The sequence below is a fragment of the Ascaphus truei genome, chromosome 1 (genome assembly GCF_040206685.1).
Source record: "Ascaphus truei isolate aAscTru1 chromosome 1, aAscTru1.hap1, whole genome shotgun sequence".
NCBI lineage: Eukaryota > Metazoa > Chordata > Amphibia > Anura > Ascaphidae > Ascaphus > Ascaphus truei.
The window spans coordinates 330,097,426-330,124,244 of record NC_134483.1 but is presented as its reverse complement, the minus strand read 5'-3'; the positions used below and the strand labels follow the sequence as shown (position 1 = coordinate 330,124,244).

General features: G+C 44.2%; 1 protein-coding gene across 4 annotated transcripts in view; it reads right to left on the bottom strand.

Annotated features, from left to right (window-relative positions):
- The window catches only part of DNAH6 (dynein axonemal heavy chain 6), a 448,872-nt gene that overhangs the window by 61,137 nt on the left and 360,916 nt on the right, over nt 1-26,819 (bottom strand). For all 4 annotated transcript variants that reach the window (XM_075607019.1, XM_075606995.1, XM_075607010.1 and 1 more), the window contains 6 exons: nt 26,003-26,236; nt 23,681-23,816; nt 22,637-22,797; nt 20,215-20,405; nt 14,697-14,857; nt 10,354-10,442 (listed from right to left, as the gene is read on the bottom strand). In XM_075607019.1, coding sequence (XP_075463134.1) covers nt 10,354-10,442; nt 14,697-14,857; nt 20,215-20,405; nt 22,637-22,797; nt 23,681-23,816; nt 26,003-26,236 — 972 coding nt within the window. The remainder of the gene's footprint in view (nt 1-10,353; nt 10,443-14,696; nt 14,858-20,214; nt 20,406-22,636; nt 22,798-23,680; nt 23,817-26,002; nt 26,237-26,819) is intronic.

The following is a 26,819-nucleotide window of genomic DNA, read 5'->3' as shown; positions in this document are numbered from 1 at the left end:
GTTCCTTAGCAGGTCTTAAAATGAGGTAAATGCAACTTCAGATGAACAACAACACATGACATATTACATCGTGTCATGATTTATTTGACAAAAATAAAGCCAAAATGGAGAAGCCATGTGTGAAAAACTAAGTATACCTTATGATTCAATAGCTTGTAGAACCACCTTTAACAGAAATAACTTGAAGTAATCATTTTCTGTATGACTTTATCAGTCCTCACATCGTTGTGGAAGAGTTTTGGCCCACTCTTCCTTACAACATTGCTTCAGTTCATTGAGGTTTGAGGGCATTTGTTTATGCACAGCTCTCTTAAGGTCCAGCCACAGCATTTCAATCGGGTTGAGGTCTGGACTTTGACTGGGCCATTGCAACACCTTGATTATTTTCTTTTTCAGCCATTCTGTTGTAGATTTGCTGGTGTGCTTGGGATCATTGTCCTGTTGCATGACCCAATTTTGACCAAGCTTTAGCTGTCGGACAGATGGCCTCACATTTGACTCTAGAATATTTTGTATACAGAGCAGTTCATGGTCGACTCAATGACTGCAAGGTTCCCAGGTCATGTGGCTGCAAAACAAGCCCAATTCATCACCCCTCCACCACCGTGCTTGACAGTTGGTATGAGGTGTTTGTGCTGATATGCTGTGCTTGGTTTTCTCCAAACTTGGTGCTGTGCATCTCCACTTTGGTCTCGTCTGTCCAAAGGACATTGTTCCAGAAGTCTGTGGTTTGTTCAGATGCAACTTTGCAAACCCAAGCCGTGCTTCCATGTTCTTTTTAGACAGAATAGGCTTTCTGCTGGAAACCCTTTCAAACAAACCATACTTGTTCAGTCTTTTTCTAATTGTACTGTCATGAACTTTAACATTTAACATGCTAACTGAGGCCTGTAGAGTCTGAGATGTAACTCTTGTTTTTTTTGCAATTTCTCTGAGCATTGCACGGTCTGACCTTGGGGTGAATTTGCTGGGACATCCACTCCTGGGAAGACTGGCAACTGTCTTGAATGTTTTCCACTTTTGAATAATCTTTCTTACTGTAGAACGATGGTCTTTAAATTGTTTGGAAATGGCCTTATAACCCTTCCCAGATTGATGGCAGCAACAACTGCATCTTTAAGATCATTGCTGATGTCTTTCCTCTTTGGCATTGTGCTAACACACACCTGATTGCTCCAGACCAGCAAAATGCTAAAACCGGCTTTTATAGCGGTGGTCACACTTGCTTATGATCAATTAATCAAGGGCATTTGATTAGCAGCACCTGTCTGCTACTTAGCATCTTAATTCCTATGGAAGTAGTAAGGGTGTACTTAGTTTTTCACACATAGCTTCTCCATTTTGGCTTTATTTTTGTTAAATAAATCATGACACAGTATAATATGTCATGTGTTGTTGTTCATCTGAGGTTGTATTTACCTCATTTTTAGACCTGCTAAGGAACAGATAATTGTTATTATGTCCTGATATGTAAAACCATAGAATTCAAAGAGGGTGTACTTTCTTTTTCACACAACTGTGTATATATATATATATATATATATATATATATATATATATATATATATATATATATATATATATATATATATATATATACACACACAGTGGTCGACAAATCACCAAAAAATCTGCTCGCCGAACAAAAAAATCTACTCGCCACCTAGTACCAAACGTGTGCTGCTTGGGCCAATAGGAGCTCGCCACAATGTTAAATCCACTCACCCGGGGCGTGCAAATGTATAGGTTTGTCGAACACTGTATATAGATGAACACTGTATATATATATGCAATACGATACCGTTTGAAGACGAATATCAGAGGCAGCACTCCAGGTAAGTGGTCAAAAGAAATTTGTATTAACAAGACATCTTATCCAACGTTTCGGTCCTCGTGCGGGACCATTCTCAAGGTGATGTGCACATCACCTTGAGAAAGGTCCCGCACGAGGACCGAAACGTTGGATAAGATGTCTTGTTAATACAAATGTCTTTTGACCACTTACCTGGAGTGCTGCCTCTGATATTCGTCTTCAAACGGTATCGTATTGCCTATTCTATACCATACAGGATTTGCACCCACATTGTTTCAACCAGACGGAGTGCCTATTGTTCTGCACCATCTACCATATATATATATGAATATATATATATATATATATATATATATATATATATATATATATATATATATATATATATATACAGTACACACACACACACATACATACATACATACACACACACACACACTATGAAATTGAATATCTCTCTCTCTCATCCAAGTCCGCAACAAAAAAATTGCCCATCTCTACTTTTTGCAAATATTTCGATGCAGACAAATATGTCATCAGACTTCAAAAGCTACAGTGTTAAAGGTCTGATGGAATTACAGTATTATGATTCTTGAAGCCTTTCATAAAAATGTCACGTAAGTTACAAGGCATGCCAAGCCATTCAAAAATCGTTCTTCCAAAAGCTTTTTCCTACAAATACGCGTATATACTATAGTGTTCAGAATACTTTTCCACAAAAGGTTGCTTAAAAGCCTTTCTATTACTACAGTAACATGCATGAGCATTGATCCACTAAAAAATATGTAAATGCTATGACTTCAGATTGAATGTGTCAATCAAAGGCAGACTCATATTTTTTCCTCCAGTATTCAGCAAAATAAACTCAGCGGTGCATTGAAAACATGACAGCATAACAATGGTAATATTCTGTGAACAATCTTTAAAAAAAAACGAAACAAAAACGACCACATTTACTGTATGTTTTCACAGGACTTTTTTTATGTCTTTGTGTCCAAGGGCGCCAACTTTAAATTGATTTTAAACTAGTCCTTTATTTCAACATTGTTGCGTATTAGGAATACATAATATGAGCAAATAAAGCTAATATCAAATGTAGCCTCGGTCCACCTTGGGATCCCAGTGTCCTTTCCTCCGCAGCGGCTGCAGGTGCTGCCGGAGGGTGAAAACATATGTCCGGCAGGTGCCGGGAGTGTTGCGGGGGTGCGCAGGTGCTGGCGGCTTGTGAGGCTGGCGACGGGCTCGGCAGAGCCTCCGGCGGCTCCCTTTGCAGGGCGTCGCCATGTTGCGATTGGCCGCGCATGCGCAGTGGGTTGCGCAGGCGTAGATAGAGAGCTGCAGCAGCGGCCATTAGGCAAAGAGGCTCCGCTGGGATTACAGTCTCCAGCATGCACAGGGACAGGCAGTCAGGTGCCCAAGCAGGGCCAATAGGGCTGCAGCATTCCCTGCACCAGAGAAAGGATACATTTGGCACGCCAGGGACCATGCCAGTCGGAGCTGTGACACAGAGAGGTGCAGGGTGTCTGTGGCCCCTGCCCTAGGCCAGAGACCCCTTTATAGGCCCAGCTAGGCCCCGACTCCCCTGTATGCTTGTGGCTGCTACAGGGACAGGCCCTTAGACAGGGACACTGTCCCATTAGCTTATCAGTATCAGGGACACAGCTGTGACGCTGCACAGCACTGGCGGCCTGCGGTCTGGGACCAGACCATCACTGCATCATAGAGACTATCTTTGTGTGAGACACTGCCGCTGGATACCGCTCAACGCGGAGGTGGACTTCATCGATGGATCGGTGGATCCTGTCGATTGTCAATTGGTACCTTCCGCATAAGTGCACCAACACACACATTGTAGTGGCAGCGCTGACCACATATAAGGGTGATGGGTTATATCCTTGTGGACACCAGGGTGGGCAGGTGCCCAAGGGCCTCACCAGGTACTGTGGGGACTGTGGATAAGAGTGTGGGACATGTGGCAGGTGGTTACGGCCGTGCTTGGCCTGGTGGGTAGCTGTAACCAGTAGCCATAATATAGTCTGTAGTAAATTGGTTATGTTATGTTTATTCGTGAGTGTGTGTGTTTATTGTGCAAGCTTCTATATATATATTCTATATATATGTGTGTGTGTTTATTGTGCAAGCTTCTATATATATATTCTATATATATATATAGAAGCTTGCACAATAAACACACACACTCACGAATAAACATAACATAACCAATTTACTACAGACTATATTCTGGCTACTGGTTACAGCTACCCACCAGGCCAAGCACGGCCGTAACCACCTGCCACATGTCCCACACTCTTATCCACAGTCCCCACAGTACCTGGTGAGGCCCTTGGGCACCTGCCCACCCTGGTGTCCACAAGGATATAACCCATCACCCTTATATGTGGTCAGCGCTGCCACTACAATGTGTGTGTTGGTGCACTTATGCGGAAGGTACCAATTGACAATCGACAGGATCCACTGATCCATCGATGAAGTCCACCTCCGCGTTGAGCGGTATCCAGCGGCAGTGTCTCACACAAAGATAGTCTCTATGATGCAGTGATGGTCTGGTCCCAGACCGCAGGCCGCCAGTGCTGTGCAGCGTCACAGCTGTGTCCCTGATACTGATAAGCTAATGGGACAGTGTCCCTGTCTAAGGGCCTGTCCCTGTAGCAGCCACAAGCATACAGGGGAGTCGGGGCCTAACGGATTCTATGGTGTGGAATTACCCATTACAGGACATATATATATATATATATATATATATATATATATATATATATATATGTCCTGTAATGGGTAATTCCACACCAAAGAATCCGTTACAGGTGGAGGCCCTGAAGACCATCGTATCGGGATACACCCCAGGCTCCCTGCAGCGGAGGCTCAGACTACCTGTGAGCCGCAGGTATTGCACCACACACACTGTAGCCACATCATCTCACAGAGGGTGGGGATATATGTGTTACACAAAAATCAAAGTACAATAATTAATAGATAAAAAAAAAGAAGGTTTGGGGAACACAAATCCTCCTTTAATATGTTATGAATGGGACTATATATACCGTAATTGGATAATGCTGTCTAGCCACTGTGTAGATATATTACTATATGATGTAATCCTTGTACATCCCTCACCATGCATACCCCATTATTTGATGGTGTCCGTGCTGATTATTGTGTTTTTGATTTACCCAGACCAGGATATGTGACTTAAGGTAATTGGTACTCACTGCTTACTTGATCTTGTGTGTGGCACAACAACTGATCTTATTTTGATTTATACAATTTTTTACTCGTTTCCGTATGGACGGTGATATTATAATTGTCACCTGCTAGTGAATAGGCAAATTCCTGCCCTTATTAGACATACTGTAGATTTGAATATAATTTGAGAGCCCCAATCAGATATTGGTATTATTCGCATAAACTAATCTACATATTGTGTTACAGCCGCGGCTAAGCTTATTCTAAAGCTTAACCGCAGCCGCTACTGTAGCTCATTCCTTGACTTCTTGTGATTATTTTAAATGCAACTTATATTACATTTTCAGAGATGCTATACTAATTGGGCTTACAGTACATTTGGTTATATAAGTACATTAGAGATGCTTTGCCACATTGGGGCCTATTCTAGTAGCTTCGATAAGTGACTTATCAAGAATTTTGGGCACTTCTTGAACGAGTTTGCATATTGTATGTAGCTATTCAGAAAGCTTTGATAACATGCCAAACTCACTTGAGAAGTGCTTCTTCCCGACTGGTCATGCTCCTGCACAAACAATTGAAGTGTGAAGATGATCAGCTCAAACTCGTGGAACTCAAGATGATGATGAAGAATAGAACAGAATAGAATAAAATAATACACAATATTAGTGCATGCATCAACGTGTGTGGGGGGCAAGGGGGGAGGAGGGGGAGGGGGGTGGGGGATGGGAGGGAAGGGGTATTAGTGAATGCCACTAAATATACAGCAAATGAAACATAAGTGATTAGTTTCAACGACTCACACGGGCTTGTGTGAGATTTCACCCTCAGCGATGGATGTGGTGGGTAAATACAGACTCCTGAAGCGGAGTAATAATAGACAAAAAACTCACATGGCCTAATGTGAGTTTGTTCCCTCAGTGGGTGATGTCAGCCTGCTCAGGTGATGTGGATACGTCTCAGTATTCTACCCCCAGTGGGTGTGGTGTATGAGTGGCTCCTCTCTCAGATGCACAGATGGCAACTCTTGTTGCCCAGCATCAGCCGCGTGGTGCTGGGCAACAAGACTGTGCGTCTGGGTGTATATTTAGTGGCATTCTCTAATACCCTTTCCCTCCCATCCCCCACCCCCCTCCTCCCCCCTTGCCCCCCACACACGTTGATGCATGCACTTATATTGTGTATTATTTTATTCTATTCTGTTCCATTCTTCATCATCATCTTGAGTTCCACGAGTTTACGCTGACCATCTTCACACTTCAATTGCAACCATAAGAAGGACTCGGGGTTGTCTTCTTCAAGGTCAAGCAGCAGCATAACCAACAAAAAGGGCCAGTATACAATTTTATACTATTTTATACTATTACACATTATCTACAATTTTTTAATATTTAATAATTCCTAGGCGCCTAGTATTTTTTAGCCACATATTTTTAGGGAGCGCCCCAGTTCCACATCCAGTCCTGCACAAACAAACCGTGCGGGAGCTCAAAAAATGCTCAAACGCGCAGTATTTTAAATATCAAGCAATTCTAGTAACTCTGACATTCACAACGCGGCTGCAACTCGCAGGTTCTTATCTCGCCACCTCAAGGGTGGCGAGATGGGATCCGCGATGTGACGCTGAAGAAAACAAAATTTTTACTGCATCGGATTGAAGCCGGGAGTCTCCAGAGCTGACACACATTAATATCAGCTCCGGAGACCCCCTGCTTCCAGCCTATGTAATAAAAATACATTTACAGACCTTAATTACCTTAGCAGCCAACCGCTAAGATAATGATGGGGTTAAATACCAGTGCTCAGTTTGTTGGCGGTAGAGGGGGTGGGTGAAGGTGGTATTTGGCCTGTGGTGGGTGTTTAGGCCTACCGGGAGGGTTGCGGGAGATAACACTGACATTAACCTAGAGGTTACTATCACTAAGGTAATGAAGGGGTTAACCCCTCCCGTTACCCACCCGGTAGGCATACAAACCCACCACGGGAAACTGAAACCTTCCCCCCCTCTACCCCCGATAAACATTAAAATACAATACAAACAGCAATACAGCAATACTAGCCAATACACCCATTGATTGCCAGTGTGGTTACCTATGCCCTCAATGGGAGCAAAGATAACCCCAATAGCAATGAATATGCACCCTACAACCCACCCCCTAACACATCCAGTGTAGTAATGGACAAAATCCCTATTATCCAGATTTTTCCATTAAAAATAAAACATTACCCAGCCAGCATAAAGTAAATTAAAATTGTACTTACCCCTGCCTGGATAAAGGCTGTCTTCGTCTTCCTCCGTGTCCTCCGTGTCTTCCGTGGGCGGCAGCATTAAAATAAAAAAAGTAACTACTGCCCACTAACCCCTTAATTACCTCAGCAGTTAGCCCCTCCTCCCCCGCTACCCACCCAGAAGGCCTAACCACCTTCTCCGGGGCAACTACCCCCACCCTCTCCACCCACTGCTTATGACTAGGGCACTATGGCAGTCAATGGGCAACCTAAAAAAAAACAAGCACCAAATAAAATGCATGACTTTCAAATAAAAACAAGGATTTGACAATAAAGCCATTGATTGTGACTGTGGTAAACCATGCCCACAATATGGGCATGGATTGCCACAATGGCAATAAATGGGCAACCTAAAAAAAAAAAAAGAACCACAAAATAAAACACATGACATTTAAATAAAAACAAGGATTTGATAATAAAGCCATTGATTGTGACTGTGGTAAACGATGCCCACCATATGGGCATGGATTGCCACAATGACAATGAATGGGCAACCTAAAATATTACAATAAATACAATACATAACAATTAAATAAAAACAAGTATATGCCAAAAAATGCATTGCTTGTCTATACCAAGAAAGGGGAATAGATAAACACATTGGCAGTCAATGGGCATTCTAAAAAAAAAAAAACGCAATTAAATAAAATACAATCAATGTGTTTCTTACCTTTGCCGGGATTCACCCTCCTCATCCAACTGTGGCACCAACTTTTGACCCACAACGCATTGCTCAACAGCCTGATGTGCAGAAGGCCACGATCCTCTGTTGATTGAAGAGACGTCTCTGGTAAGTTGTTCCTTTATTTTCTTCTTTCTCTTCTTTGTAATCCAAAGGGGTCCGGAGATGTTGATCCGACAACTTCTTGTGCTCAAATGAAATGGGACAGGCTTTATATAAGGCCTGTGACATCACATTTGGTTGACATATGGTACACCCCCAATCTAATTGGTTGGTGTACCATGTGACAGCTTCCAGGATGTGATGTCATTTTAAAGGGAGGGAAGCCAGCCAATCAGGTAGCATATGCTCCCCTCCCTTTAAGATGAAGTCACTTCTGCAAAAAAAAAAAAAAAAAAGGCGTCATCACATGGTACACCAAACAATCAGATTGGAAGATATACAGTATCATGTGATGCCTTTCCTTTTTGGAGAGCTGTGACGTCATTAAAAAGGGAGGGAGGTATGCTACCTGATTGGCTATCTTCCCTTACTTTTTGATGCTGTAATTGGGTGGTTAGGCCTCGCGGGTGGGTAGCAGGAGTGGTTAACCCTTCATTACCATAGCAGTTACTACCGCTATGTTAGTCAAGGTGTTAACACCTCCTACAAACTTCCTGGATGGCCTAACCACCCACCCTGGGGCAAATACTCCCTTCACGCACCCCCTCTACCCCCCAAGAAACCAGGTACTCTGGCTTAACCCCTTCATTACCTTATCGGCTAGCCGCTAAGGGAATAAAGCGTTTTTTATGTTATTTTAATAACACAGTATTGAAGCAGGGGGTCTCAGGAGCTGAACCACATTAATTTCAGCCCTGGGGACACCCTGCTTCCTGAGTTACAGGCCCCAATATAGGGTGCTGGTATCTCCCTGCATTGTTTAAATCTCCCGCGTCACGTGTTTGGGACATTTAAACGCACAAGAGATACCGGCACCCAATACCGGGGCCTGTACCTCATGAAGCAGGGAGCCCCCAGGGCTGAAATGAATGTGGTTCAGCTCCGGATACCCCCTGCGTTATTGCGTTACTGTGTTATTAAAATAAAATAAAAACAGTACGATTGCCTGTAAGAGCTGTGCAGGGAGATGCAGCTCTCTCTCTCTGTGCAGTTCTTACAGACTTCAGGCAGATTGCATGGGCAGTATTGAGAAAAAGACTGAGATAAGGACGCTGCTATCCCGAGCGGTATTGGCGTTTTCCGAACTCACGGCTTCTGACTTGCGATAACTCTTTCTGAATACCGTTAGAACACAAATGTCAACCATTCGATTTGTCATTGATAACATCGAAGCTACTAGAATAGGTCCCATTATCTTTAATTTAGATACAGCATGTATTGTATTGATAGACATGGTGTGTCCAACACAATATGACACTTAATACTACCATGTAATGACTCCCGCAGATTTGAAGTGTTGTAGCTGTTACTCCGTTTGTGCAGTTGCATGTTGCTTGAGGCTGATCATACTCTTTGATGTACGAGGTCTGATTGTGTATTACTACTGCAGCGCTTAGATATGCTCCATGCTTAGGTGCGCTCAAACTGATGATTGATATACTGTATGCTGTTTGTGGCTTCATCCTGATTGAGTCCAATATTGATTTTTCTGCCTTGAGATATGTACAGTGTACTGCCATGCCTGGGACGCATTTTATTAGTGTATATGTGCTGTATATGATTTTCAGGTTTAGGTGGGTTATATTTATGTATTTTACCTCAATGGATTGGTATATTGCTGCATTACTGGGTGGCCCTTTGCTGCCTAAAAATGGGGAATTTTTGTTTTAGTTTAGAGGGGACCTGGGGGAGGGTATATACTATATACTGCCCTTTTCTTGTTCTTTATCTTGACAAAGGTCCAAGGTTGGACCTAAACATCAATTATGTTCTAATAAACACTTTATTCTTTATCAAGAACACTGGCGTGCCCGGATTCTTTTTATTATCCTAGTTATCTCCAAGTTCTTACACTGGTTACTTGATCTGATGTGCATCCGTGGCAGAACTGCAGTAGCGTGAGTGCTCCTAATCCTGTAAATAGACAGTATCTTTGCATATTTGATGGAAAGTCTGTTACATCTGTTGGCACTGTATAGTGTTGTATGATAGGTACAGAACAGGTTAGGTTCCGGCAGAAATGGGAGAGTCAAAAGTATTTGCCTCCTTGAAATCTTGCTTCTGATAGTAATAACAAAAAATATAACATTGCTTCTTTTTTCCTCCTACTTGAACATATTGAGAGAGATCATATATCCTCTGCAGTTTCTATTGCCTGCAACAATGTCAGAATACCTCATGCAACAATGTCAGAATATCTCACCTTCACAGAATTCTGGAGCACAGTGACAGGGAAGGTTCTACTTGGCATCGAGCTTAAAAACAGCCTGAAGTTCTCATTAATAGAAACATCTGTAACATAAAAGATCAGCAGCAGTGAATGTGGTATATATACAGTATTGACATACATACACTATTAGGACAATGTTAAAGAAATCACTTTGTTCCACATTAATAGGAGGTTATAAAATGTAAATAACATGACCTCAAGCTGTGCTCCTTTTCCCAGGCAGGTAAACTGAAATAATGACAGGTGGTGATTCTGATCTTTGCTTTGCTGTGGGCACCTAGGCCAATATAATTTATTTCTGTTGACAAGTATGAGTTTGGGGCAGTGTCACTTGGCCTTTTCAAAAAAAAAGATTAGATTGATATCTGCAGACACAGCAATACCAGGCAAGTGTCACTTCAATATGCTTGTAGTATCACTTCCTTCTGCCAGCAGATAGGGAATCATGTTCAAGTCCATGATCTCATTTCGGGATAGGATGACAGCTGTATCGCTAAGAAAGATATGTTGCTGATTATTTCCGGTTTCTTTTATGCCTTTAGTGTTGGAGCATCACATTGAAAATCAAGGAATGCCTTTATAACCTGGATACATTTGATATGAATAAAAAAATGTTTACAAATATTATAAACAAAATAATTTGTGCTTCCCATGACCAAAATGAATGGCAATAACATGTGTACAAAACTTGGACATATACTGTATAGTGTACTGTAAGTAACTTTAAAATGTTTTTCAAGTTTGTAAACATGGAAAGAGAAGAAGCATGATAGTTTTGACATTCATTGGCTCCTATTTGTATAAGGTTACTATGTGTTGAACAGAAGAAAAAAGTGATAGTGCGCAGCTAATAACTAGTGAACAACAAATATCGAGTGAACAGTGAACCGTGATTGAACAAACAATGTTGTGGACCTTAAGTGTAGATCTTGCACTAATCGTGGGTCTGCAGCCTTTCTTGGGGGTGGCTCGACACCCCAGGAACTAGACAAAAAACAAAAGAACAAGGCGCACAACGCACATAGTGTAGTATATTAAAAAATGTGACTTTATGGTTAAAAGTAAATATATCTGCGTACATCAAGTAAGAATAAACAAGCAGTTGGTATATTGGTTTACCACACCAGGAGATGACACTGTGCGACGCCCTCGGATGGATCTCGGCATGCAATGGGTCTGGAGACGTCTCATCTGTCCCTTACAGCGTCCTCCGTTTAGGGGTAGTGTGGATATGTCCCTTGTAGAGAAAGCCCCACAGCACACAGCTCACAGGATGGTAAAAGAGCCGCAGGAATCAGCGTCTGTGGATCACTGCACCGTTTGCCGCCACTCCTCGTTGAGCGCTCGGCGATGACGTCACGAGTCGCTCCTCAACTTCCGCGATGTTTCTCGTGGAACGCACAGCGTGCGTGTCAGTCCAATGGTGCTCAGCAGCGGGGAGGGATACTAGGCAGGCGGCTTGTAGACAGTGTCCAGAATCACACAAGATGAGGGGAGAAGAGCATAGACACCTCTCTTCCAACGTGTTTCGTAACACTAGGTTACTTCTTCAGGGAATGTATGCATAATGAGGGGGCAGGTACATATATATATATACCACACTTCACCCAATCAGAAATGCGGTGTCTAATTGCCACATCATCAATTACAGGTGCAGCAAAGTGCTCTTGATTTGTGATACTTTGTCTCACAGAACATATTATCAATCAATTTATATATAAAAAACATAACATTTTTATCTAAAACAGATTTATTTCAAAAACATATTCAACGCATGAAAGGCAGAACTTCTGGAAAAGAAAAGCCATAATTAGATACAAAGCAATGACAATACATATAAAAAGGAATGGATGTCATTATAAACACACAGATATTCCAGAAACTAAGAGCTAATATAATGACCAAATATCAATGTCTTCATTTAACCCCTTAGGGCTCAATGAATTCATTGGATAAATCCAAAAGGTCTCTTGTTGTGAGAGACTTTTAATCCTGTCACCTCCCCTTCTTTCTTTGGGGACCACTTTTATCCCCTTGAATTGCAATCTAGAGGGATCTTTATTGTGATAAAGTGCGTAGTGACGGGAGAGACTATGTTTGTCATAACCTACACTGGCGACACACTTTATTGAAGTGTGGCCAGTTCCGCAAGCCGGGAGATCTCCCGGCTTGCAAGTGGCATCCCCTCGGCGTGCCGCGCGTCACCGATGCGCGGTCACGCGTCATCGGGTGCCTGCGCCCCCTGCACGCGCGTCCAGGGCTCCCCGAGGGAGCCCTGGTGTCCCGCGATGTGGGGGACGGCGGCAGGGGGTTCCGGGGGACCCGGCGGACCCGGAGAGGAGAGGGGGAAGCCGCGATCGGCGGGCCTCTCCTCCGCTGCTTCGGCGCGCGCCCGGCACCCTCCGGCGCGCGCCAGGTAACTGCTGCGGGCGAGAACGGGCAAATGCTCGAATAAACTCGGCCGCAGCAGTATTTTGATATTTCTAATGTGTTCCTGGATTCTGCTTTTCAGGCATCGTTTTGTGCGGCCAATATATTGCAGGCCGCATTCACAGTTTATCATATATACCACAAATGTGGAATTACAGTTAATAAACTGTGAATGCGGCCTGCTATATATTGGCCGCACAAAACGATGCCTGAAAACCAGAATCCAGGAACACATTAGAAATATCAAAATAGGTTATGACAAACATAGTCTCTCCCGTCACTACGCACTTTATCACAATAAAGATCCCTCTAGATTGCAATTCAAGGGGATAAAAGTGGTCCCCAAAGAAAGAAGGGGAGGTGACAGGATTAAAAGTCTCTCACAACAAGAGACCTTTTGGATTTATCAAATGAATTCATTGAGCCCTAAGGGGTTAAATGAAGACATTGATATTTGGTCATTATATTAGCTCTTAGTTTCTGGAATATCTGTGTGTTTATAATGACATCCATTCCTTTTTATATGTATTGTCATTGCTTTGTATCTAATTATGGCTTTTCTTTTCCAGAAGTTCTGCCTTTCATGCGTCGAATATGTTTTTGAAATAAATCTGTTTTAGATAAAAATGTTATGTTTTTTATATATAAATTGATTGATAATATGTTCTGTGAGACAAAGTATCACAAATCAAGAGCACTTTGCTGCACCTGTAATTGATGATGTGGCAATTAGACACCGCATTTCTGATTGGGTGAAGTGTGGTATATATATATTTGTACCTGCCCCCTCATTATGCATACATTCCCTGAAGAAGTAACCTAGTGTTACGAAACACGTTGGAAGAGAGGTGTCTATGCTCTTCTCCCCCCATCTTGTGTGATTCTGGACACTGTCTACAAGCCGCCTGCCTAGTATCCCTCCCCGCTGCTGAGCACCATTGGACTGACACGCACGCTGTGCGTTCCACGAGAAACATCGCGGAAGTTGAGGAGCGACTCGTGACGCCATCGCCGAGCGCTCAACGAGGAGTGGCGGCAAACGGTGCAGTGATCCACAGACGCTGATTCCTGCGGCTCTTTTACCATCCTGTGAGCTGTGTGCTGTGGGGCTTTCTCTACAAGGGACATATCCACACTACCCCTAAACGGAGGACGCTGTAAGGGACAGATGAGACGTCTCCAGACCCATTGCATGCCGAGATCCATCCGAGGGCGTCGCACAGTGTCATCTCCTGGTGTGGTAAACCAATATACCAACTGCTTGTTTATTCTTACTTGATGTACGCAGATATATTTACTTTTAACCATAAAGTCACATTTTTTAATATACTACACTATGTGCGTTGTGCGCCTTGTTCTTTTGTTTTTTACTATGTGTTGACCCTCTTTCCACCACTTGGCCCGTGAGACATTTGCTTAAGAAATCCAATTAGATTTAGTGGTTTTCATAATGTTTTTGTGAGCCATTTTAGGACCATGTTGAAGGAAACCTGTTCATGCAAACTAATTTCACAGACTTCAAATAGCTACCTAGCAAACAGTGACACCCTCATTGTAAACACTGATACGCAATACTATTGTTTTCACCACATAGCGTGCATGTGTATAACATATATAATGCATACTGTACCTCCAACTGCACCTATTTAGCAGGTACTGTACCTATTATTTATGCCATGTACCTATTAAAACAGCTCTACCTATACCTGTCAGTGTGTGAGAGCAGAGGTGCGCTCCACTGCCTGTCTCCCATTGGTCAAAGCTGGGAACCATCAGCTAATTATAACAGTTTGCACATTTGATACATTTTCAGCAGTTTATAGGGAAGTTATAACTACTTCTACTGTAAATTATGTATATATAAATTGCATGTAAAATTCACCTACTTGGTTCTGTAAAAGTTTTGATAAGTTCTTCCATAGGCAACATCCACGATACCGCTAAATGACAATTTTGTAGGAATATCCAATTTCCTGTCCTCAGAGCCTCCTTTATCATTTTTTCTGCAATTGGTCCCTGTCCTTGCCCCAAAGAAATTGCTTGCACACTGAATATATTTAAAAAAAAGAGACTGTTAGGTAATTGTAATGTTTAGTCATTTAGAAGCAGACAACAGACACTACATACAAACAGTGAAGGTTCATCCTAAATAAGACAAGAAATTAGATGGATAGAGAAACCTGAAAGTGCAGAGGGAGAACACAGCTTGTCACATATTGTCATTTTTCTAGGTAGTTAAACAATATTCACCTAAGTCACTAAGGGGCCTATTATATACAGTATCAACCGAAGTGGCCGATCTAGTTATTTTTAGCCGAAATTAATTTTGGACGTAAATAGCCCGATAGGCTCTTAGGCTGATATAGAATAAACTCCAAAGTGATTGTTATTGTCTTGTGTTTAGGTACCAAACCCTGCCAGGAAATAATGAACCGTTAAAAAATAACATAATGGGTAGTTCTGTTATAAAACATCAAAATTGTCTTAGCAATAACATTTACTGTAGGATTGCCAGCAGCAACAAGCATATCCTGCCCTGCCATACAACAAGCAGGCAATAAATGCTCTGCCATTCACAGCACAGAGTTCTTATCGGTCCATCATAATCACACGCATTCATAATATTTGGAATCTTTTAAGCAATAGAGACTCCATGTCACACTATCTATATGACATATATATGACAATGATTATAGAACAGGGGTGTCAAACATGAGAAATGCAGGCAGCATGCAGGACGCTGAGCACTTGTGTCTGGCCCACAGAGCAGGATCAGAGTTGGGGCGGCAGTTCCCTGCACTTTTTCTGTGGACAGCAGGAACTGTTCTTCCTGCTAAGCGCGGACACTGCTATTCAAGGTAGGAGAGAGATGTAAAAAAGAAGAGGGCGGGGGTGTAAAAATGGAGAGGGCGTGTGACGGTGCCCGTCTCCAATCAGAAAGAGGACCCACAGGGCTGAGGTAGGGATGCAGAATAACCGAGCAGAGCCCAGGGACAGAGTTCTGTTAGAGTATCCATAGTCGGTAAGCAGGCATGAGGTCAGTGCTGGCGGCAGTGGTGCAAAGACCAGTAAACAGGCAAAAGGTCAGGGCAGGCAGAAAGCAGCGAGGTCGGGGTCAAGGTCCGGGTTCAGCAACAGGGAAATCCAAAGAGACAAAAGGGTAAAGCGTGACAGCGTAGACAACAGGAGCTGCAAATGTTAGAACCTTGCTCAGCGACTCCCACCAGGAAGTGCAGCCTTATATAGCAGGCTGCCAGTAACCAAAATGGCTAATTTGAGCAGAAAGGGCAGAAAACTTGTAAAACCCGGCACGGATCGAGCACAATCCTTACAGGTCAGAGGTGTAAAAATAGAGAGGGGGATAGGGGAATAAAAATGGAGGGGATGGGGGGTGTAAAAATAGAGAAGGGAGATGTAAAATAGAGAGGGCGTGTAAAAACAGAGATTAGGGGGTGTAAAAACGGGAGAGAATGTGGGAAATGGAGCAGAAAGTAAAAACAGGGAGGGGAGTAAAAACGAAGAGGGGTATAAAAAAGAAGGGGAGTAGTGGGGTGTAAAAACAGAGGGTGGAGAGAGAGGGAGAGGATGGGGAAGAGAGATGAGATGGGGAAGAGAGAGCGAGAGGAGACGAGGAAGAGAGAGAGAGGGGACGGGGGAAGAGAGAGAGGAAGAGAGAGAGAAGGGTTGGGGAGGGAGAGAGGGGGCACAGGGAGAGAGAGAAGGGACGGGGAGAGAGAGGGGATGGGACAGAGAGGGCATGGAGAGAGAGCGCGAGGGGGGATGGGGAGAGAAGGGGTGTGGAGAGAGGGGATGGGGAGAGTAGGGATGGGGGAAAAAGGGGATGGGGAGAGAGGGGATGGGGAGAGAAGGGATAGGGAGAGAGGGGATGAGGGGATGGGGGAGAGAGGGGATGGGGAGAGAGGGGATAGGGGTGGAGAGAGGAGATGGGGAGAGAGGGGAAAGGGGTGGAGAGTGAGGGGATGGGGAGAGAGAGATAGAGAGGGGAGAGAGAAGGGGATTGGGAGAGAGGGGGGATGGGGGAGGGAGAGGGGGGTTAGGGGCAGAGAGGGGGGTCAGGGAGGAGAGAGAGTGGAGACGGGGGAGACAGGGAGAAAGAGGGGGGAGAGAGATGGGATGGGGAGAGAGAGGAGGGATGGGGGGGAGAGAGGGGACATGGGTGAGAGAGAGGGGATGGGGGAGAGAGAGGGGGGTTGGGGAGAGAGAGAGGAGATAGGGGGATATGGGATGGGGAGAGAGAGGGGATGGGGAGTGAGGGGATGGGAAGAGGGAGAGGGTGGATGGGTAGACAGAGGGGGGACAGGGGAGAGAGGGGGGGGTCATGGGGGAGAGAGAGGGGTCGGGAGGAAAGTGAGGAGGTATGGGGGGAGAGAGAGGGAGCAGGGGAGAGGGAGGGGGTAGGGGGCAAGGGAGAGAGGGGGGATGGGAGGGAGAGAGTGGAGATAGAGTGCAGATAGGGGGAGAGAGAGAGGGGATGTGGGAGAGAAAGAGGGAACAGGGGGAGAAAGAGAGGACATGGGGGATAGAGAGGGGGTGTGGGGGAGGGGATTGAGGGAGAGAGAGGGGATGCAGATAAAGAGGGCATGAGGGAGAGCAAAAGAGGGGATGGGGAGAGAGAAAGAGGGGATGGGGAGAGAGAAGGGATGGGGAAAGAGGGGGATGGGGACAGAGGGGGGATGGGGAAAGAGGGGGGTGGGGAAAGAGGGGGGATGGGTGGAAAGAGAGGGGATGTGGGGGAGAGAGGGGATGGGGAGAGAGAGAAGGGAGAGAGAGAGAGGGGATGGGGGAGATAGGGGATGGGGAGAGAGAAGGGATGGGGAAAGAGGGGGGATGGGGAGAGAGAAGGGATGGGGAAAGAGGGGGGATGGGGAAAGAGGGGGGATGGGGGAAAAAGGGGGGATGGGGAAAGAGGGGGGATGGGGAAAGAGGGTGGATGGGGAAAGAGGGGGGATGGGGAAAGAGGGGGGATGGGGAAAGAGGGGGGATGGGGAAAGAGGGGGGGTGGGGAAAGAGGGGGGGTGGGTGGAAAGAGAGGGGATGTGGGGGAGAGAGGGGATGGGGAGAGAGAGAGAGGGGGAGAGAGAGGGGATGGGGAGTTAAGAGGGGATGGAGAGGGAGAGAGGGGGACGGGGAGAGAGAGATGGGGGAGAGAGCGAAGGGGTCAGGGGAGAGAAAGAGGGGGATAGGGAGGAGAGAGTGGGGGTTGAGGGGAGAGAGAGTGAGGATGGGAGGAGAGAGTGGGGATGGAGGGGAAAGGGGGAGCGAGAGGGGACATGGGGGATAGACAGGGGATGGGGGGAGAGAGGAGATGGGGAATGGGGGATGGGTGAGAGAGAGGGATGGGGAAGAGAGGGGATGAGAGAGAGAGATGGTATAGGGGAGAGAGAGGCATGGGGGGAGAGAGGGCATGGGGGGGAGAGAGAGGGCATAGGGGGAGAGAGGGCATGGGGGGGAGAGAGGGGATGGTCGAGAGAGGGGACAAGGGGAGAGAGAGGGAACATGGTGGATAGAGAGGGGGTGGGGGGAGAGGTGATGGGGAGAGAGAAAGAGGGGATGGGGGGATGGGTGAGAGAGGGGATGGGGGAGAGAGGGGATGGGGGGAGAGAGATGGTATAGGGGGAGAGAGAGGGCATGGGGGGAGATAGAGGGCATGGGGGGAGAAAGAGGGCATGGGGGGAGAAAGAGGGCATGGGGGGAGAGAGGGGATGGGGAAAGAGGGGATGGGTGAGAAAGAGGGGATGGGTGAGAAAGAGGGGATGGGTGAGAGAGAGGGGATGTGGGGAGAGAGAGAGGGGATCGGGGAGAGGGGGTCGGGGGGAGAGAGAGGGGATTGGGGGTAGAGAGAAAGGATGGGGTAGAGAGGGGGGATGGGGTGAAACAGAGGGGGATGGGAAGAGAGGGGGAGAAAGAGTGGGGATGTGGTGGGACAGAGGGGGGATAGGGGAGAGAGAGATAGAGGGGAGAGGGGGGTGGGGGGAGAGAGAGGGGGATGGGGAGAGAGAGGGGATGGGGGAAGAGAGGGGGGACGGGGAGAGAGAGATGGGGATGGGGAGAGAGAGAGGGGGTCAAGATGGAGAGAGGGGGGATCAGGAGGGAGAGAGGGGGATCAGTGGGGAGAGCATCGGGGGATGGGGGGGAGATAAAGTGGGGATGGGGAACGGGGAGAGATAGGGGGATGGGAGGGAGAGAGTGGGGATGGGGGGGAGATAGAGGGAGAGAGAGAGGGGACGGTGGAGAGAGAGGGGACAGGGGGAGAGGGAGAGAGAGGACATGGGGGATAGAGAGGGGATGGGGAGAGAGGGGGGATGGGGGGGAGAGAGACGGGATGGGGGGAGAGAGAGGAGATGGGAGAGACGGAGGGGATGGGGGATGGGTGAGAGGGGATGGGGGAGAGAGGGGATCGGGAGAGAGACATGGTATAGGGGGGAGAGAGAGAGGGCATGGGGGAGAGAGGGGATGGGGGGAGAGAAGGGGGATGGGGAGAGAGAGGGGATAGGGGGAGAAAAGGAGAGAAAGAGTGGGGATGGGGTGGGAGAGAGGGGGGACAGAGGGGGAATAGGAGAGAGAGGAGGAGAGAGGGTGGAGAGCTAGGGGGATAGGGGAGTTAAGGGGGGTTGGTGGAGAGAGGGAATGGGGGAGAGAGAGGGGTTGGGGAGAGAGAGGAGGGATGGGGGCGATAGAAAGATGGGGGAAAAGAGAGGGTGGGGGAGAGGGTGGTGGGGGAGATAGAGAGGATGGGGGAGAGAAGATGGGGGAGAGAAGATGGCGGTGAGAGAGAGGATGGGGGAGAGAGAGGATGGGGGTGAGAGAGAATGAAGGAGAGAGAGAGAATGAAGGAGAAAGACAAGAGGATGGGGGAGGGAGAGAAAGGGGATGGGGGAGAGAGAGGGAGGGAATGGAGAGAGGGAGTGGATGGGGAGCGAGAGGGATAACAATAATGGTAACATTTGTAATAAGGAAATCTCAAGAAAAATATTTTACGCGTAGGTTATACTGTAGTTACAATTTATTTATTGTTTTGCCGTTTCGCTCCAAGTCTTGTAGTCGAATTTAAGAATTGACCCCCAAGCTATTATATGTTTGACCCTCCTGTTATAGAACATATACATATAACATAATGATAAAATCTGATTAAATCAAAAGCACTAAATACACCAATACTGTTCAATATTAACTTCAGGTTTATTCAAGAATAATTATTAAAAGTAAAAAACATATGTATGGAAAAATAATTTTTCAATATTTAATTACCGCCAGCATCAGCTGTCGGAAATCACTTTTAGACAAAATAGATATTATGCCTTGCATTAAAAAAAAGAGAGTGAGAGAAAAAGGAGTACAATGAATAATTAAATATAACTTAAGCAGAATTGTATCATTTTTTACCGTTCAGAATATCCTTTTTCCTTTGCAAATCTCTGGAATGCTCCCATTGGGTCTGATCCAGTGCTTAAGATAAAGACTAAAGGAGTTGAAGGTGACATGTCTTGGTAAAGCGTAGCCAGATCAACTGGAGGATTCTCAATGAATTTCTTTTCAAGGTTATTTATCACAAATTCAGTGATAGCAAAAACAACCTGCAATTTAAATTGAGCAATTATTTAAACACTTGAAAGAAAACAATGCTACTACTTTTATTCCCAGAATGATACATAGAAGGTAGACCAGAATTCTTAAACGTTGTACTTTAATAGGGAGAAAAAGTACTGTACTGTACGTGATTTGCGTTCAAACATTAAAGCAGCAGTCCAAGCTGCAGGTTTTTTATTTAATTTTTTCCCCTTTAATATGTGCATCAATACAATCCACACAATGATAAATAATTAGCAAAGTTGCCGATCGATCCGTTCTCCTGTGATCGAACGACAAAGAATCGGCTCGGGGGTTCACTAAATGGCTGCAGAGGAGTATCCTACAGTCAGTGGAAAGCATATCCATATTAATATGACAAAGTTCTGGGGGGAAGATCATGTGACCAGGCAGTCACTAGATACAATTGTTGCACTGCTAGAGAGAGGGCAGGGCTCAAAAAGCGGTGTGCCAGAGCCTGTTTCGGAAGAGGAAAGGGATGTGACTTTGTAAATGGTTGCTATAGAAACAAAAAATGCTTGTTATATTATAATACATAAAAAATGTCATCTAGAGTTGTTAAAAAATAAAAAGCTGCGGTACAAGTATTTTTTCATAGTACAGAATCGATTAATTTAAAAAAAAAAAAAAACACATGTAGGATATTGCTTGGACTGCAGCTTTAAAAGGTCATTCTCCATTGCTCCAAAAAATGGATGTACATCCATGTACTGGTAATTAGTAAGTGCTCTTATTTGATAGATTTAAACATTAAACATAAATAAAGACATACAATACAATACAATTAAATATATTAGAAAATATCTGCTGATCTCTTCACTTAAACACATTTCAGCATTTTAGCAATACCTACATTATATGTAACAACAGAAAGTGCTGTTACCAATACAGGAAAGGAAAACAAACATAACCAAATCATTCATTTATTTATTGCAATGCTGTCTGCAAATGGCATTTTTCTTTTGCAATATAGAACATCTTAGCACTGCAACTAATAGTAATGTAGCAAGGTCCCCCTCTGGGCTCCCCATGGCTTCCCCTTACCACCGATGCAGAGGGGAGGTTGAGGCAGGCGAGCAAGTCGCCGGGGGTTCCCGGCGCATTTGACAACGGGGGGCCGCCATGTTGAGAATGGGGCACGTGCATAGGGCACTTTGCACCCATAGGCTCTGCAGGGACTACAAGCCCCAGGATGCACAGGGAACAGAGCACATGGACTGGTTAAGCCAATAGGGTGCGCAGAATCTCCTGCATGGAGATAGCTACATTAGGTGTACTCAGGAAAGCACCCCAGTCGGAAGCGGGACAGCAAGGGGATACAGTATGTAAGGTCCAGGGAGAAGTGCTCCGCTAGACTAGGCCAGAGGTTCCCCTTCAGGTCCCAGCTAGGCCCCGACCATATCTATCTTGTGGAGCTTTAGGGAAGGCCTCTCAGATAGGGACGCTCCCCTTAGCCTGTTAGTGCTAGTACCCTTGTACCGGTGACGAACGCACGCGGTTTACGTGGCCTGCACCTGGGACCAGCCCAGGCCATCATCTCAGAGACTATCTAAAGGTGGGATGCTCCGGCTGGAAGCCACCCCACACGTAGGCAGATCTTCGGTGGAACAGACTGACCGTTACTTGGCCTTACTCAGTGACCCCCGGGGCTGGAGCTCCAGGCAGTTATCTCCACAAGTGCACCAACACATCGTGGGGCAGCGCTGCCTCACACTTGGGGCGGGATAGGCCGACGTGGCCTGGACCCTGGGACACTGGTGACCCTGCACCCAAGTACTGTGGGAATACACCGCGGGTCGGTATAAGCTATACTGTATATGTATATTGTGTGTGCTCATTGTTATTGTTTAGTACCTTCCAGTAAATACTGTTACCCAAACTTTGTGCGTGTATTACTGGGCATATTGTCTTGGGAGGGGCCATCCTACTGCGTAAGGATCCCACTCAGGTGGAGGCGCTGTTAGTAGATATTGATATACACACCCCATGCTCTCCCGTGGCGGAGGATCAGGCCTCCTGTTTGCCGCGCAGGTATTAGCAGCACACCCCCTGACACAGGATACTGGTAAAGACACCTTCTGGTGCTGGAAGACACCTTATCGTCCATTTACTTAAATATGCCATGAGGTGTTTTCCAGAGCCAGGAGGTGTCTTATAGAAAAGCAGTGCTTAGTAATTATAGGTCATAATGTTTTTGTATTTGTGCAAAAACACTTACCTTTTCTTCCATTATACTTTTAACAAGGATTAATTTTTGAAACAAGTTAAGTTTTTCATTCCACAGATCCAACCCCATCTTGTTTTCTTCTCCTTGTTTCTTGTATGTGTCTAGTTTGTAGCCATCCCAAGAGCTGGGGTTAATGTGAATTTCAAGACTCCCTGAAAAAAAATCAAGTTTTTCCATTTTTTTCAGCTAACAGTAGTGCTTACACGAGAACGAAAACTTTCCAATGTAAAATAAATAAATAAATAAAGTGATACAGCAAGTTCTATGTCAATGGATGGCAAAATGAGCTTGTAAGACTAAAACAACACAAAAAAAGTGCACGATGTATCTGTAAGTTCCACATAAAAATAAGTCAGAACCAAAATTACATACCACATTTTACATCCCATCTTAAATACGGCAGTTTTGGAAGTATACAGAAAAACATATCAATGTATTCAAATAAAAACTGATATAACATGTTTCTCCTTTTTTCCAAGAGAAGATACATAATTAACTAAACTTTTGCCAGAAAATAGGAAGTTTAAGTCAATGCATTGGAATCTGGCAAAATGCACAACGATGTTACAGTTAGAGTATCCCATGTTCAGGTGTTTTTGACTATCTTAACTATTTACAGGCATACCCCGCTTTAAGGACACTCACTTTAAGTACACTCGCAAGTAAGTACATGTCGCCCAATAGGCAAACGGCAGTTCACGCATGCGCCTGTCAGCACGTCCTGAACAGCAATACCGGCTCCCTAGCTGTACCGAAGCTGTGCGCAAGCGGGGAGACTATAGAGCCTGTTACAAATGCGTTATTTACATCAGTTATGCATGTATAGGATGATTGCCGTACAGTACATGCATCGATAAGTGGGGAAAAGTAGTGCTTCACTTTAAGTACATTTTCGCTTTACATACATGCTCCGGTCCCATTGCGTACGTTAATGCGGGGTATGCCTGTACACTATTCTATTTCAGATCAAACCTTAATATTAGAACTTGCACAAAGGTAAACTAAGAATTCATACTTTTTTGTCTATCATCTTACCCAAAGTGATGGCAGTAGGTGTACACAATATATCCTTTTTGATTCCTTTGAAATATGGAAGTATCTCTTCCAAGTCACAGCATGTATACCAAAGCGTGTCAGAAAGCCAGGGAACATCAGGTTTAGCTGGGTGCTTCTAAAACAAAGAAAAGCAGTAAGGAGATAAAAAGAAAATATTGTGTCATATCTGCACTATTAGGGCAGGTCATGTCTGCTTAGGGGAGCTCAGTGGCTAAATGTATATTTAACCTCCACATATTTATTGACCATCACTGTGCTGCTACTATTGGTTCACACTGATAAAAATCCAGCAAATACCAGGTATAGAAACATTAAACTTTTATGACACCAGACATTCAAGTGAAAAAAAAAAAAAACGTATATATTTCCACTGTTGTTGGAAACCTTATTTGGATTATAAATGTGGTGCCTGATTTAGTGTTACGGTGTAAACGTTTAGTGATGCTCCATCTCTATTTCTTGTATTGGGAGCCAATTTAGAATTAGACACTACCAAGTTGTTTATTAGCTGGTTTTAAAACACGATAATGAGATCTTCGATTAGAGCCACTGGCTATACGCCATTTTAACATCCTTTGTAATAAGACGGCATTTGGGCAGCCAGGATATTTTGAAACTAGATTGGCGATAAGTAAAGCATCACAAATGAGATTTATGGAATGGAAGAGTTTCCAGTCTATGTTCATAGCTTCATCCTTCTGTGGAGGCACTAGTGTGAAGTGGGTACTTTCCACAGCTCCCTGAACATATGAAAAATTAGATAATTGGTCAAATTATTGTTTAGTTGGAACTCCCGCAGACCAACTACTGTACCTTGCCGTACTGCCAGTAGTTTGGTCACTGCAATGATAGCTATTCTATTGTGTATTTTAGCCTGTAGATCAAAATAAAGATTTTCATGATGATGTGAGGTGTTTAGCAGTACCTCTGGAATACCTCATCGTCAGGCATGCTAGCCCAATAAATTAATTTTCCTTCTCCCAGATCTTGGTCTATTCTCAAGAATAGCCAGCATTAGCACGTAATGTCTGTGCATCAATAGAGCGGCGATTTCAGCCATGGCTCCTGAAAATGTATGCTGCAAATGCTAGGTTCTTATACTGTAATGTAGTCTAGTTAGCCTCTGGTCTCTACAGGCGCATAATGAAAAAAAAAAAGGTTCTTAAATTAGGAACAACCGTTAATCCAGCTCTAAATTGGACGCTAAAACAAAACAGTCAATAAGTACTCTCTATCTCTCTCTTCCTCCCCCCACTATTTCAGGGTCTCGGTGAGAGTGACGCCACCTTTAGTTAAGGAACATTTAACGTCACATTATTGAAAGCTGATGCAATGTAGTGCTCACGTAATGTGACGTTGAGCCTAAACTAACGGGATATACAACAGCCTTTGTTTTAACATATAATTGCCTATGTGGATACATGTTAAACTCTGTGACAAGATGAGCTAAAGCTACAGCAGTGGTTTTCAACCTTTTAACAAACTACGAACTGCTTACCCTGTGCACATAAAACTACATTTGCTGTGGTTGAGCTTATATTTTTTTAATAAACCAACAGCCCTCTCTATATATATCATGTAATAATGGCAAAATAAAATGATGATGAATGATGAATTCTTGAAGCGTTACATACTGTATTTGCTCAGTGAACTCTAGGGTTCCAGGGATAAGCACTGGGCTAGAGGAAATACGTCATTAACGAACATTCCCCCAGAGGCCATGAAGGAAAAGAATCCAAAGGAACAGCTAAATATTGGCTCTGAGCATAGTTACATTTGTTTAAGGAAGATAATTAGATTATTCTTCATAAAATGTTCTTTTTCTGTCACATATGACGGTTTTTGTGACTGCAAATACATACTCCGTATTGTTGTATATGGATGTGGCTGAATTTTTTTAACAGGATGTCCCAAACATAAACTGCAGCTGTAATACTGTGCAGGATTTTAAAATCTAAAATCTAAATCTCCTGAAAATACAGCATAATTAAATACTTAAAATAGAACATCATATGGCAATCCCGATCATAGCCGCTTTGTGATACATTGCCAGCTCCATTAGTAGCAGTTCATACATTAACTCTTTCTCATCCTCAGGGGCTAGCAACGCACTGCTGTGCACTTTGTTGCTATCTGTCAGGCAGCGAGTGGGTTAATGATCAGGATGTGTATGAAGAAGTTAATTACTACATTTAAATGGACGGAAACATCCCTTTAGGCTGCCATCTTAGATTTCAATTGCAAGCTATTAAGATATAAAAACATCCAGATTTATCTGCACTAAAAGGATTGAAATCCCACCTTATCTAAGCCTGCAGCACCTCGGAGGAAGAAATTCCATTCTGATTCACTGATTTCTCCTTTCTGCCGCATAATCTCTATGCAAAGCATAAAACTGTAGATAAGCTTGTGCTGTTCAAAAAGGCCTCGTGAAACATTGGTATAAGCCGAAAAAAGAGTTTGGCTGAGCAGCGTTGCCAGGCGAATGTCAAGATCATCACTCTTTTCAGCGGCCTCAATTGTCATGTTAAATAACTGTTGAAAAGAAAATATATATTTAAAGGTCAGATGTTGACAGTTTGAGCCATTAGGTTGTCATGATTTTCTAATCATTATGTGCTGATGGATGTATTTTAAGATTAGCAATTATCAACTGCATTTAAATTATAATAGAGTAATTCAAATTACACACACACACATATATATATATATATATATATATATATATATATATATATATATATATATACAGTGGTTGACAAATCACCAAAAAATCTACTCGCCACACAAAAAAATCTACTCGCCACCTAGTACCAAACGTGTGCTGCTTGGGCCAATATTTACTCGCCCGGGGGTTAAATCCACTCGCCCGGGGCGAGCAAATGTATAGGTTTGTCGAACACTGTATATATATATATATATATATATATATATATATATATATATATATATATATATAGATAAAGCAACTGTAAATATTCCTGTATATTCATTTGCATGTCTTAGACAGGTCTGCAACCCTGTCTTTCACCATTATCACCCAGCAAACAGCACTTCCACTGCAGCAAGGGATTCTGGGAAATGACATGCAAATGAGCACACAGTGCCACTTTTTATC